The following is a 13,603-nucleotide window of genomic DNA, read 5'->3' on the forward strand; positions in this document are numbered from 1 at the left end:
AAAGGAAAGAGGCCTCCCCTTCTCTCCCTAAATCTCTCTCATCCATCCCACATCCCCACGCCCCCAACTCAAAATCAAAGAAAACACAAGAAGCCTTTTGCCCAAAACCATGGAGATCAAATGAAATTACATCATCTGGAAGTAAACGATTTCTTCTTCTTCTTCTTCCTCTTCTGATTCGGATTCTGTTTCTGTTTCTGTTTCTGTTTCTGTTTCTGTTTCCGATCACCATCAGCTTCTCTCTTCAGATACCCCTCTACATCTTTGTGTGGAGAACTTCTGCTCTTCATCGCCATCGCCATCCCCATCGCCATCACCATCACCGTCACCATCACCGTCACCATCATCATTGATATCAACGTCAACATTGACATCAGCATCAACATCATCAACGCCAATATCAACTTCAACATGATTGTGTTCATCGTCTCATAGTCATGACCTGTGAGCTTCTTTCTACCCGAATATCAATTGATTTGACCAGAAATTTGATGGTTTTTCTTGCTCTTTTGCTGATCACTTCAATCGTTACCTAATACAAAGAGATTGTTAACCAGAAATCTATGTAGTCATTCTTGCTTTTTGTTTTCTGAAAATTTGGATATGTATTTGAAAATCAAGTATGCCTTGATTGCTTCTCGGAGACAGGATTTGCAAGAAGTATTGCTTTATGTTGATTCAGGAAAAATCTGAGTTCAAAGTTCCATTTATGTAGGAAACATATGCCAAGAAAGCTACTGAAAGTTCATTTCTATAGTACCGTATACGAAAGAAAGCTGGTCGCTTACCTGTAAATAGTAAAGAGGTTCACTCACATGTACATCAGGACATTGGCAATGCTGGCAGTTGCCACAGTTTCTTCAGTGCAGAAGACTGCAAATGCATCAATCTTTGGATACCCTAATGGAACACAAGAGCTCCACAGGATTCTTGCTCCTAGAATAGGAGCACAATCAATTCCAGTATGGAGAGGTTCATTTCATTACAGTTGTAAAGCATCATCAAGTGATGAGAATGGTGCGAGTGAAGTGTTCACAGCTTCCATTTCAGAGAAATCTCTTCGGGAACAATTTTCTAATGGTATTTCTCTCTTGTTTCTTCATTAATTGTGCTGCGTTTCACCAAAACGAGGACCTTTAACAAATATTTCATCACATTTTTCATATTTCTAAAATTTGTGTTAGAACATAGTATCATAGCCTTGCGTTAGTATCCCTTTCTTTCCATGAGTTTACAGACTATCAGTTTACTGTTAGTTTATGCATGTTTTCGTGACCATAAGGAGTGGTTTAGTTTTTTCATATTCCTTCAAATCTTTATTTCTTGAATCTTGATATCCTTCTCTTTTGATGAGTAGCAGGTACTTTGTTTATCATTAATTTATACACATTTTCAGGAACTTTAGCTTTGCTTCATAGATGTTTTATTGTTTTAACTTTCTTATTGTTTCTTATTGTTTTTTACTTGCTTTGCTTTTCTTATTGTTTCTTATTGTTTTTTACTTGCTTTGCTTTTCTTATTGTTTTTTACTTAGTAGTTGAATGGAGGGGGGGGAGGGAAGTAGGTAATGGCAGGCTAAATGCTGTATATCTTTTTTGCATCGGATATGAGAATCTATAGTATTTAAATGTCAGGGAGTACATACCAACATGAGCTGTTGTGAATTGGTTTAATGATAGAAGAGCATTATCCTAGAGTTATAGAGCTGATTGAAGCAACTAGAAAAGATGGCAGTTAATCTGATAGGATAGTCATGAGTGATGGCTTATTTACCAAATTGATAGAAACATGGTTCAGTTTCACCTTTTGTTGCTATAGGATAGATATAGGCCATATTGCATATCTCTATTGAAATTTCGAATGTATCATTATTACTGAGTGTTATTCTGGGAGTGAATGTTGCAGCATACTGTATGTGTGTCCATCATGAATTGCCATTTCATGTAAAGCCTCTAATGTTTGTTGAAAGAGCTGAAATATTTCTTTATAATTCAGGTTGTTGGTTAGTCAAGCGTTCTGAAGAAATTTGTGTGAAATGTTAGAGAGAAGATCGGTCTGATTAGTTCAGTTTTCCCTTTTTGTATACGGGTTCCTAAATGTGTTTACACACATTTCTACATTATGATACGATTGCTGCTTAAGATACAAAAATGTTTCGTACCAAAATAATTTGTATATGAAAGTAACTAAACCTAAATTGTTTATCTGATGATGTGCTTGACAGGTTCGTGTACCAAAGAAAACAACAATAATAATGGGGAGGGAGATAAAGGTTATGGACCTTTCAGTATACCATTCTTGGATACAAAAACTGATTCACATGCCTCAATGGATTTGGTGCCTCCCATTCATATGCATAAAAAGATATTCTGTAACAGAGCATTGAACATGAAGAGCATTGTTGCTGTGGGATTTGATATGGATTATACTCTTGCTCAATATCGACCTGATACATTTGAGAGTCTAGCGTATCATGGAACTATAAAAAAGCTTGTATATGATCTTGGATATCCTCCTGAGGTATCTAGCTTCTTTTTCAATGTTCCAGCAAGTAACTTCAACTGTCTTTTTAGGTAACATTGGTTTTAATGTGCAATACTAGTTCTTTGACTCTGTATCGATTTAATATGTTAGTTTAGCAGAGGATCATATTATATAGAGCATGAAAGCAAGAGATTGATGGCATATAGAAATGGAGTAACAAATAGACGATGACAGATAGAAAGAAAATTATGTTAGCTTCTCTAAAGTTCCATAATTGCTTCTGTGACATAACATAGCTTACAATGCATATGTTAACTGCGTTCATGATGATCTTATAGAAGTCTGGTTCCCTATCTAACTGGGATAAAAAATACAATGATATAGGAACCTTGATACAAGTAGATATATCAATAAGAGGTTGATTGGATCAGCTCATGAATGCTCTTATAGGATGATGTTGTATAATCTCCATAGTAAATAGCTTGGGGGATCATGCTCGATCCTGGGAAATAATACTATGTATCCGTTAATGCAGGTTGCATCTTCTTTATAATAGCCTGTGTATCCTTGGGCATTTGGAGCAAACCAACTCACATGCAATCGAGAAATATCCCCCTATGATGTGCTGATCGTGATTGCTCTAAGGTCTCTTAGCAAAGCCTTCTGAATAAATCTGACATCTTTCTTTGCACAATTCCTGATGGCCGAAACTCTATCCATCTCTAGTAAAAACAACCGCAAAATATCCCTGATAATCAAAGTCAGAACCTCTCCCTAAAGAAGCAATGGAAATGTTCTAGGATCTCAAAGGAAAGTGTGCTGCGGGATTGGTAGTGCTCCTCAGACTGTCTCTGTATGACATGACAGACAATATCCTCTACTTGTGGGGTACACACCTACACCTTCCTTTCTTACCTCAAACTGATGTGGATAAGGTGTGGATCTATGTCAATCCATGAGACTGATGGATATCCATATTTCCAGGAATTAGTATAAAACTATTCCCAGTGATGTGGTATAGATACAAAGGCATCTTTGTACCGAACTCCTGCATAGGTTCAATCCTTAGTCTTTTTTAGTTTCTGGCAAAGTGAGATCTAGGTTGCTGACTTTGCTAATTTCTGACTGAGTTGATGTGAGATATGGTGCAGCCCAAGGAGTGTCGGAGCAAGTGAGCATCCCTGTTTCATGCCAATAATGGAAGACGGTTTTCAAGAGACCATTTTAAGTTCGTATTTGGCCTATTACTTTCTGATGAAGTGTCATGGTGCCCCACTGGAGTTTTCTTGAGGAACTGAATGTTAGCTAATCATGTAACTGTGTGGTCTTAGATGGTCTGAAACTTCTGCATTTGAAATATCTTTAACATAAAGTAAATTCACATTCCTACGAGTGCCAGCAATAATTTGTCAGTCATGAATATCCTAGCTTGATTTCAAGTTGAATCCTCCTAACTGAGTTACATGCCATATAAAGAGAGTTCACTAGAATCACTGTTTCAACATCTTTATAATTTTCTCTAGTATGTACTCTTCGTGAAATGTTTTCTCCTCATCATGCTATTTGATGCACATACTCTACTTTGTGATGTGCAGTTGCTGGACTGGAAATTTGATTGGCAGTACATGGTCAGAGGGCTTATTGTTGATAAGAAAAGGGGAAACATATTGAAGGTAGATGCCATGGTCAAAAATAAATATCACCTACTTCTCTAAAAGAAAGAGTGATGCCATGGTCTGAGCTATTTTTATATGTTGAAATGTGATAAAATATCCTCAAATACAATCTATTAAATTAAGGGTTCAGATTTAGTATGAATATGGCCACATTAAGATTTTGATTTCATTGTCTGTTTCAAATCTACTTAATTTTTGCATCCTTTGCCTGCAGATGGATCGACATAAATATGTGAAAGTTGCATACCATGGCTTCCAGGAGTTATCACGCGATGATCGTATATCAATTTATTGCAATACATTGACGAGAGAGTCATACGATGAGCCAGATTATGCTCTCATTGATACATTGTTCTCTTTAGCGGAGGCCTATCTGTTTGCTCAACTCGTTGAGCTCAAAGATAACCATCCAAACAAGTTTCCTCCAGGCAATGAGTATGTGAATGCCTATTAAAACTAGAGATGCTTCATTGATGTTTAAAATCAAAGTCTTTAAAGTTTTGATTGTATCCTGCAATTCGTTTTTTCTATTCAGGATACAAAATACAGTAAGAGGTATTGTGAAACATCAAGCACATCCAAATATATGAACATATGAACATATCAAATCATTGTTTGTCATTAAGAATTATGTATTGGGTTCCCATGACCCAGGTATTGTTAGAGATCCAAAAACTCATACTAAACCTCAAATACTGGAAGTGTCCACAGTTAATGGCTGCATTTAACTTTAGTGAGATGGCTTGAAACTTGTGACAACCATTTTGCATTTGCAGCATAACAGGCTGGGTTCACAGCAAGTAGCAGATTTAAAAATTAGACATGACAATAACAAAGAGAAAGAAAGAAAGATACGTTAGCGTCTTTTGTATAAGACCAAACAAAAGATCACATCTTAAGTGTTGTCTTGTCTCTGAGAATAACAAACCAAAATATATGTTGCGAAGCAAAAAAAAGTAAATAAGATAAGTGACTAGAAAATCTTGTTATTGGTACATGCAAGATTCTCAAGTCAGATATATTGTAATTTTTGTCTTCAAAAGATCTCTAGCATAGGTCGATCCAGAATGGAGAGGTCGCTAAAGTGAGGGAAGCACCTACAATGATGGGAGTTCATGTTCCATGAGGGTGGGCCATACCTACCTGCATGTAAAATTGCTATTGCCCGATCAATTATAAGCTCTTTGTCGAGAGCCTATTTGTGTAGCCCTTGATTGGCTTGTAGCATGCATAGGAGTGATGGGGATAAAGAAAGTTGTGATTGCTCTTTGTTGATGAGCTTCTGTGGCTGTACTATTGTCCTTCAACAACTTCTCCCTGTGTCTCTTGTGTTCTTGCAAGAAAAGCCCCAAGTACTGTTGGTCTTGATATTTAATTACCTTGGGTAATGGGCCAAACTAGTTAGAGAGGGAATGGTGCCTCCTTATTTCACTTACACATCTGCTCACAGGCATCCCAAATGTGTTCCTAATGGTTGTGACCTGTTCCTAATTTTAGTGGACTACCAAAGAGCCACAGCCATATCATTTTAACAGATTTTAGCTCACGTTGAGGTAGTGGAGCGGGTTGCAGAAATATATATGGATCTGACTTGAACCTAAGAGACTCAAATCTTATTCATTTCATCATGCGACTTCCCTGGTAAGGTTTTAATATATGCCGGAGAAAACAACAATGAAGGAACAGAGAGACACTGAGAAACTGAGTCACCCAAGAATATCCTATTTGAGAGCATTATGTAGTGCTCAAGTCTAGGTTAATTATTCCTCACAGGAGACTAATGCGAGGAAGCAAAATAAAAATAGTGGTGATACCTCTGATATGGAAAACCTAGAGATGATGCACTCAATATTTCTGGTGAACTCAGGAATATGCAAGAGTTCAGGAGACTCAGAATCATACAATGAAAAATATAGCAAACGTCTTTTTGAACTTGGTTCTTAACACCGCCCAGTTATCTATAACAGGATGAAATTGTGAGTAGATTCTAGTGACCTTAATGTTTCCCACTAGGAGGCAGCAGGATCTCAGGTGATTACATCTTGAGGACTATGGAAGCTACCCAAGCTATCAAAAACTTCACCATCCCACCTTGCCTAATTGATGTCGACCCCATTTCTCTTTACATAGACCCCACCTAGAATATGCCATCATCACCACCTCCACATTCATCCCCACATTGTCCCCATGCACTATGATCCACTTCACCCATGAACTAGCACACATTTATGGGCAATATGTCCAGCATAAAGTTTACCATCTAGAACCAAACATGACCCTCAATACCGTCATTGACCAACTCTCCTATACCATCAATAGTTTTCCATGCCACCACAGTGAAGATGCCACATTCCTGTGAACGTATCCGAAATTGTTGGTATGATGAGGAATATAAAGAGGTAGGCTTTGGAGAAATAGCTCAACAAACAGACTGCAAGAAAACGAGAACCCTATGAAGAAGCACAATATTGGGATTTATACCACCTGTTCATGAGCAAAGACTCACCTCAGCCACTGTTTGGTGATATATCAGAGAACCCTGACCCCCGACCCCAATAAAAAATCATGGAGAAAGGTTTTATCATGACCGCTCCATATACCACAATTATTAGAGCCTCAGCATACTATCTGCACCATTTCGAGGTCATCTGGTGCCTTCAACATGGAGGATGCATAATGCACTGCCTTCCATGACCAGGTTTCCTTTATTGAGTTTGTGAGAGCCTCAGACTAGAGACTGTTGGGGCTGGCTCTCTGACTAGCCCTCTGCTGACATCATGAGTGATGCAAAAGCAGATATCAGACCCAACATGGTTAGTCACAAACTACTTCATATGTCCAGGACCTTCAGCTACTGTGCCACTAATTTGCTCAAATCCCTCTACAACAATCATTAGGGATACAGTGTGAGCTCGAGGTGTGATTCTCCCATGAACTACATAAATTTGCAAGCTACTCTGCACACAACCTAAGATGAAATCGATGCAAATATTGCAGCCAGATCTAGTCCATTCTCACTAGCTTTTATTGAGATTAGAGGCGTTAAGATAAATCGTCTTTATTTCTCTTAAGTTTGAGGATTATCTCTTTGCTGATGATTATAAAGTTCTGTTTATAATAAACTTAGATATATTTATTATCTGCTTACTATATACAGTTGTCTTGTCTTTTATCATTTATGATCTGATAAAAAAACCGAGACAGGCCAAATGTATTGATGGAACTAAATAAAAATAAACTCTGTGATTGGCAGCTATTCTCCAGTCTACAGAGATGTTCGTGCAGCAGTTGATCTTTGCCACCGTGATGGGACACTCAAACAAGCTGTTGCTCATAATCCTTCAAAGTAAGCAATGTCACTGGTAACCCTTGCTGATTGGATGGGTTGAAAAGTTAATTCACACACTTCCAGATTTAAAGGGCACTAGATAAATAGTCTGGTTTCCCAACATTGTCAAAACCAGCTCTTTATATTTGAAGAAATTGAGATCAAGAGGTGGCTGTGGAAATGTTATGCAATGAAATGCTGAATTTGCTTGGATTAAATCTTTTACCTGTACACTCAGAAAAAGTTTGCTCTATTTCAGATATATTCATTTTGATCCAGGATTGATACCAATGCTGAAGATGCTGAGGAGTTCTGGACGAATGACTTTTCTGGTTACTAACAGGTTCAAAGAATGGATAACTCTGTTTCATTTGCTTTATATTGTATATGTGTCAGTAACGAAGCATTTCCAACACAATTAGTGAGCTATTAGATGCAATTGCATTAAGATTAAAAGGCATAGTGGTTTTGCTCATTGTAGTCATGGGGTCAACCTCTCATGTCTTTAATGGTTCAAACACGAGCCTACGTGCATTAGATGAAATAGGTATAAAAATTTGTTCTTCCTGGGTGATGCAATTTCTCTTCTTGACCTTGGTTTAGATTGGCTTTATTATAGAACTTAATAATATCAAATTCTTAGGTGCATATGCTAATATAAGAGCTCAAACTATGTTTGCATTGCTACTTGAGTTCTTGGTACACAAATATTTCTTTGCCATACATTGTTAAACGTTCTTAATATTATGTTCACTTATTAGTGACGTCTGTCTGTCACCCTTGTACCTCCAGTTTATGGGACTACACCAATGTGGTGATGAACTATTTGTTTGGTAAATGTGGAACTGATGGAGGTGTCTCTCGCAATAACGAATGGCTACAGCTCTTCGACATCGTTCTGACTGGAAGGTATGTTTGCATGTGCTTAATGCAAATCCAGGCAGATTGATTTGGTATATTAACTTTGGTCTCCTATCCCTTTAAGCATTGTTGTGGAACTTTTAGTAATTTTCTTTTACTTGAAACTTGCAGAATTTTCTTTTGTTTAGAATTCAAATTGTCTTTTTCCCATACTAGAATAAAAACTAGATTAAAGTTTCTATTTTAGACTAAAAAAGAATTTGCAACTGCAGTGCTAAGCCTTCTTTTTTTGCTGATGGAAATCGAGCCCCGTTATATGAAGTAGAGATAAATTCTGGCATGCTTCAAAACACAGATAATGGAAGCCCTCTAGCTCAGGCAAAGTAGATGTTAATATCTAGCATATATACTTTTAATTGGAAACATTGTTTTTCTTTTTCTTTAAGTGTTCACTGTTGCTAACACTGATTATTACAGATAGGTGTAAGTATTATGGATCCTTCTCCTACCTCTTGCATAAAAGGGGTTCAACAAGCGTGCAGAGTTTTTCAGGTGATTCTGCCTGTAACTGTGTTGCATGCTAAGTTGATAAACTTAATCAGTGTGATGAATGTTGTGATTGGTTTCTGTACTGATTGAAGAACTTGCCACAAGGATACTCTAGGATTCTCAATGGCTTGCATCTTTCTCGTTACTGGTTTTAATTCTTATTTTTTGGAGCTATCTTATTTTGGGTTAGGAGTTTTGCATTTAGTCTCTCTAATCATTTATGTAGAAACAATCAACTGCCGATTCCTCTTTAGTTAATGATCTATCTTGTTTTGTTTCGTGTTAGCCATTATGGAGATGGTGTTATTATTCACATTGCTAACTTCTCTATAATGGAAAATGACAATTATTGATTAAAATTTCTTCAGGGGGGGAGTGTCGCACATCTACATCATCTTCTAGGTATTGATGCTGGATCTCAGGTACATGCAAGTCTCTTTGTCTTTACTATATTAGAAATGTAGAATCTTCTAAGGCTATGCAGGCAGACTGATCTAGGCTCTTACTACAGGCTTTCTGAATGTCCAGGTTTTGTACGTCGGAGATCATATATATGGTGACATACTCAGAAGCAAAAAGGAATTGGGTATGACATAAGTTTCTGCTTTAGATATAATTGGGTTTCTTGCATAGGAGATAAATGACTTTCTGATAGCAGAAAACATTTTTTCTGTCAGGTTGGAGAACGATGCTTGTAGTTCCAGAGCTTAACAAAGAGTTGCAATTATTCTATGAGACATTAGGCATTCGCAAGGTAATATGATTTTTATGTTTCTAAAAATGTCTATTAATAAAAAAACAACAGTGTATATGTATGCATGTTGTAGTTGCTGTCGTATGGTGCTGGATACATCCTGTTATTTATAATTAGTAAAAACTTAAATCTTTTATGACACAATTAAGAAAATCCAATCGCTAAGGTTGAGCATAAAAATTTGACAAACGTTAAGATTCAATAGATTCGATTAACAAGAGAAAATTCTAGAACTTTGAAAGCAGATATGTATTTTAAAATGTCCAAATCTACTAGAGTTCAATTTCTAAAATCACCCAATATCCTACAAGAACTTTGGCTGTAGATGTGTGGTTTGTAATATAATGAATACTCAGCCATAGCAATCCATCACTAATATAGTCCTCCTTTGTGTCTGGAATAAACACAAAATCACTCACAAACTAGGTTTCTCTGGCTATGATACTCGCCCGTAAATCTCTCGTTGTTCACCACTTGTAATTCTTGATGTGGATGTGTATTCTTAATGTTGCAGGCTACCTCTAGTGCGAGATATCTGTTAGTTTATCTCCTCAAGTTGAACTTTGAATTGTGAACAAAGAATGAGAAGGCTGCTGCAGGAGAAAACATTTGTTAAAAAGGAAGGAAAAGTTTTTCAGAAAACAATTTAGGTTTACTTTGTTTTGGTTTCACATTCGATGACTATACATTTTTTTTATTTTTTCTAAGATCAAATTTAAAGTTTTTGAAAAAACAAACCTGCAGCTTTATTTGAAACCTCATCTGCAGGATATGGCTGTATGACTGCAATGTACTCTGCAGTTAGACAGTATTTCCCTCCTTTTCTGGCTCATTTCCAATTCATTTATTCATTCTGGTGCAGGAATTTAGATTGCTCAGACAGGAAAGGGAAGTGCTAGATGACAAGATACAACAGATAGATTGGTCTTTGAGGTGTGTGGGGCTCCTAGTACGGATTTTGCCATCTCAATATATCTTTGAGACCTATTCTATCTCTAAATATAACTTTTTCTAGATGAAAGATGTTTTTTTATATATATTTCTCAAATACTTGAAAGAAACTACGGATCTGTTATATGAAATTTGAAATCTCACTTTTGGAGCTAAGTAAGAACTGTGAGTTTATGACTGTCCAGGTTTAATTCACACACCATTGAAGAAACTCAGAAACTGCATTCAAAGATGGACACTCTTCGGGTTTGGTTCTTAAAATAATTTCTTTGTAAATTAGTGTTTTGATTCAAAAGTTAATTTGATTAGTTTAAATTGGTCCAGATTGAAAGAGACAAGATTAGAGAGTTACATCGTCAAGCACAAAGAATATGCCATCAGAAGGTGAATTAAAATTTAACTCATTCTTTTGTAAGAAAGTAATCCACAGTATAATGATGAGGTTTAATGTAATGTTCCTGTAAAGAAACTGATTTTTATCTCTGGATCCTTCATCCAGTATTCTTTGAACTGGATATGTTTAGTGGTATGAGAAAAGGCCATGCACAAGAGTTATTTCCATAGTGACTTTTTATGACCTTATGCTTTGTTTTCTTGGTTTTTTATATTTCTGATTTGAATAAATTCTTTTTAATATACTTTAATTACAGTTTCACATGGTATGGGGACAACTGATGAAGACCGGATACCAAAATTCTCGGTTTGCACATCAGGTTTGTAAAATTCTCATGGAGGGATCATTTTGAAAAGTAAATGAAATGGCATACATGTCCGTGATTTTAGAGAGGAAAACAAAAGTTTACTTGGAAATTCGAGCTAACTGCGTAACTTGGGCTGTTTAAAAACGAACTTAACATTACGTAAAACTAATTTACAACCTCCCATTTACCTAATGCCTGCGTAAACCTCAAGAATAAGCAGTGATCCCAAAAATATTTATGGGGCTAGAGCCCAACCCTAACCTGGCATTTGGAGTATAATCTCCTAGTGAACAGTGTATGAACACTGATCCAATATTCTGTGTTTGTCATCATTGCAAGGAGTCAAAACTATTATAAGTCACAGCACCAAATGAATTCACAAAATCCTTCAGTGCTGCTGCAATAAAAAATGACCTATAAATACAAGGGCAATTGTTGTTTTAATAATTTGGAATTTCCTGTAGCCTCTGTAGCCTCCATTGTTCAATAAACTGATGAACGTTAGAAGAACAATCAAATTAGGATGTCATGAGAAATGTTTCTAGTCTAAAATCAAGTCTATACTGGTGAACCTCCATCTCAAGTATCTCTGGATGAATGTCCTATTGATGCTCAGATATCTCTGGAATTGAGTTTGAATGGTGATGTTACAATTTTCAAGAAAATATGGCAGGTGCCATAACATGGCCCATCTTCTTGATACGTGATTATAGTTGTATTGCATTTCCTAGGAAATCTATCAATATGACTAGGTGCCGAGCTACTAATTATATAAAACAATTGGCTTAATTTGGATTGGTACAAAAGATCATAACTCACATGATATAGGCAACATGTAGGGTAGTATGAGTGAAAAACATTACATGGTTGAAGCAGGCACCAATTACATGGAAGTTAGGGCTAAAATAGAACCATTTTTAATTTCACAGGAAAAAAACAAATCCCATGTACTTTTTAACCCTGGAACACATTTTATGCATGCAAAAGTGAAATGTGGTGTCATGTGAATTAGGTCAGAGCTCGATGCTTATAAATCATTTTCTGATTTTATTATCTTAATGTTGGGTTACCTGTATCCAATAATCAATGTAGGTTGAGCGTTTTGCTTGCCTTTACACAAGTCAAGTCACAAACCTGTGCTACTACTCCCCGGATAAAAGCTTCAGAACTCATGAAGATTTCATGCCACACGAGTTCTCAGGAATTGACGTCTGATGATCAACTACAGACAATTCTGTATAATATTTGCTGTTGAAGATAAGGAGGCCCACTTATTCATCATAGCTTTCCTCAATCAATAAAAAAAATCTGCTTGAAGAGTTTGATCGCAAACTTTAGAGCTTGGCCATCTCTCTATTGGTAGCATTTACCAAATAAATTTTCTTCTAATCTTTTTTGTAAACAACGAATCATTTTCTATCATTTCAATGAAAGTGATTTTCCATACAGAGACCCAGCTTCATTCCAAAATCGACATGATAAATAATATGACTTCAAGTGAAAAACTATGATTGTACCATGTCTCTGAAGAAGAAAAGTGCAAGTTCACATGTTGGAAGACATACTGGATCAGGTGCAATGTCACATGTTGGAAGAAAAATATGCATGTGCTGGAATCCTAGAGAGCTCAAGTCTTGAATCTTAGGTATAAATTGCATGGGTAGTGAAGATAGATTGATGGATAATGATTGTGTTTAGCTTGATCATAAAACATATCCTGAGTATGAAGTCTGCTGAAAGCTGAAGTCTTGGATCTCATGTAAACTAAGAAGAAATTATATCATAAATGCTGTGTTATGACTATGTTTAGCTTGATCATATAGCACGTGCCCAGCATCAAGATTGATGAAGTTTAAATCTTTGAATCGTAGGTATCAATTGCATAGATAGTGAACATAGATTGATGTATTCTGATTATGTTTTAGCTTGATCATAAAACGTATGCTGAGTACGAAGCCTCATAAAGCGAGTCTTGGATTTCATGTAAACAAAGATAGATATCATAAGTAACATCTATTATGAGAGTTTTTAGTTTGATCATGAAGCATGTGCCAAGTATTAAGTCCATTGCAATTCAGTCTTAAATCTTATGTGACTAAATAGAGATTATATGAGTTGGTCATAATAAGTGGCATGTTGAGGGCTCCTGGACCTAGACTGTAGCTTTTTGCTTTGAATATGCAAAGCTAAGCATTTGCTAAACCAAACAAAAGCCTTGGATTCTCCATCTGGTATTTGTTTTTCCTGATGATATTTACATGGATGTATTAAGTTAATCACATTTGTTTGAAGGTTTAAA

The 13,603-nt window shown here is 36.3% G+C and overlaps 1 protein-coding gene across 2 annotated transcripts; it reads left to right on the forward strand.

Moving 5' to 3' along the window:
- Positions 1 to 347: 347 nt before the first annotated feature.
- LOC147859214 (uncharacterized) lies at positions 348 to 13,122 on the forward strand. 2 transcript variants are annotated; one of them, XM_087325492.1, is made up of 18 exons: positions 351 to 444; positions 649 to 1,080; positions 2,225 to 2,520; positions 4,080 to 4,157; positions 4,375 to 4,595; positions 7,414 to 7,506; positions 7,748 to 7,831; positions 8,281 to 8,397; positions 8,622 to 8,727; positions 8,827 to 8,901; positions 9,267 to 9,320; positions 9,427 to 9,484; positions 9,576 to 9,652; positions 10,515 to 10,585; positions 10,789 to 10,849; positions 10,928 to 10,987; positions 11,254 to 11,316; positions 12,397 to 13,122. In XM_087325492.1, the coding sequence occupies exons 2-18, from the start codon at positions 816 to 818 to the stop codon at positions 12,517 to 12,519; spliced, it is 1,902 nt and encodes a 633-aa protein (XP_087181618.1). In that variant the 5' UTR covers positions 351 to 444; positions 649 to 815; the 3' UTR covers positions 12,520 to 13,122. The 2 variants fall into 2 exon arrangements, with proteins under 2 accessions (XP_087181617.1, XP_087181618.1); XM_087325491.1 differs by having other exon boundaries at positions 348 to 1,080.
- The last annotated feature ends 481 nt before the right edge of the window (positions 13,123 to 13,603 follow it).

Source organism: Azolla caroliniana, unplaced genomic scaffold (assembly GCF_043228905.1).
Source record: "Azolla caroliniana isolate FFs.n. ecotype wild unplaced genomic scaffold, voAzoCaro1.0.p SCAF_10, whole genome shotgun sequence".
Taxonomy (NCBI): domain Eukaryota; kingdom Viridiplantae; phylum Streptophyta; class Polypodiopsida; order Salviniales; family Salviniaceae; genus Azolla; species Azolla caroliniana.

Coding starts and splice junctions, on each gene's coding strand:
- LOC147859214 (XM_087325491.1), top strand. CDS start 816: ATGTACATCAGGACATTGGCAATGCTGGCAGTTGCCACAGTTTCTTCA. Junction 8,398..8,621: donor GACATCGTTCTGACTGGAAG/GTATGTTTGCAT, acceptor TTGCAACTGCAG/TGCTAAGCCTTCTTTTTTTG. Junction 10,586..10,788: donor CAGATAGATTGGTCTTTGAG/GTGTGTGGGGCT, acceptor ATGACTGTCCAG/GTTTAATTCACACACCATTG.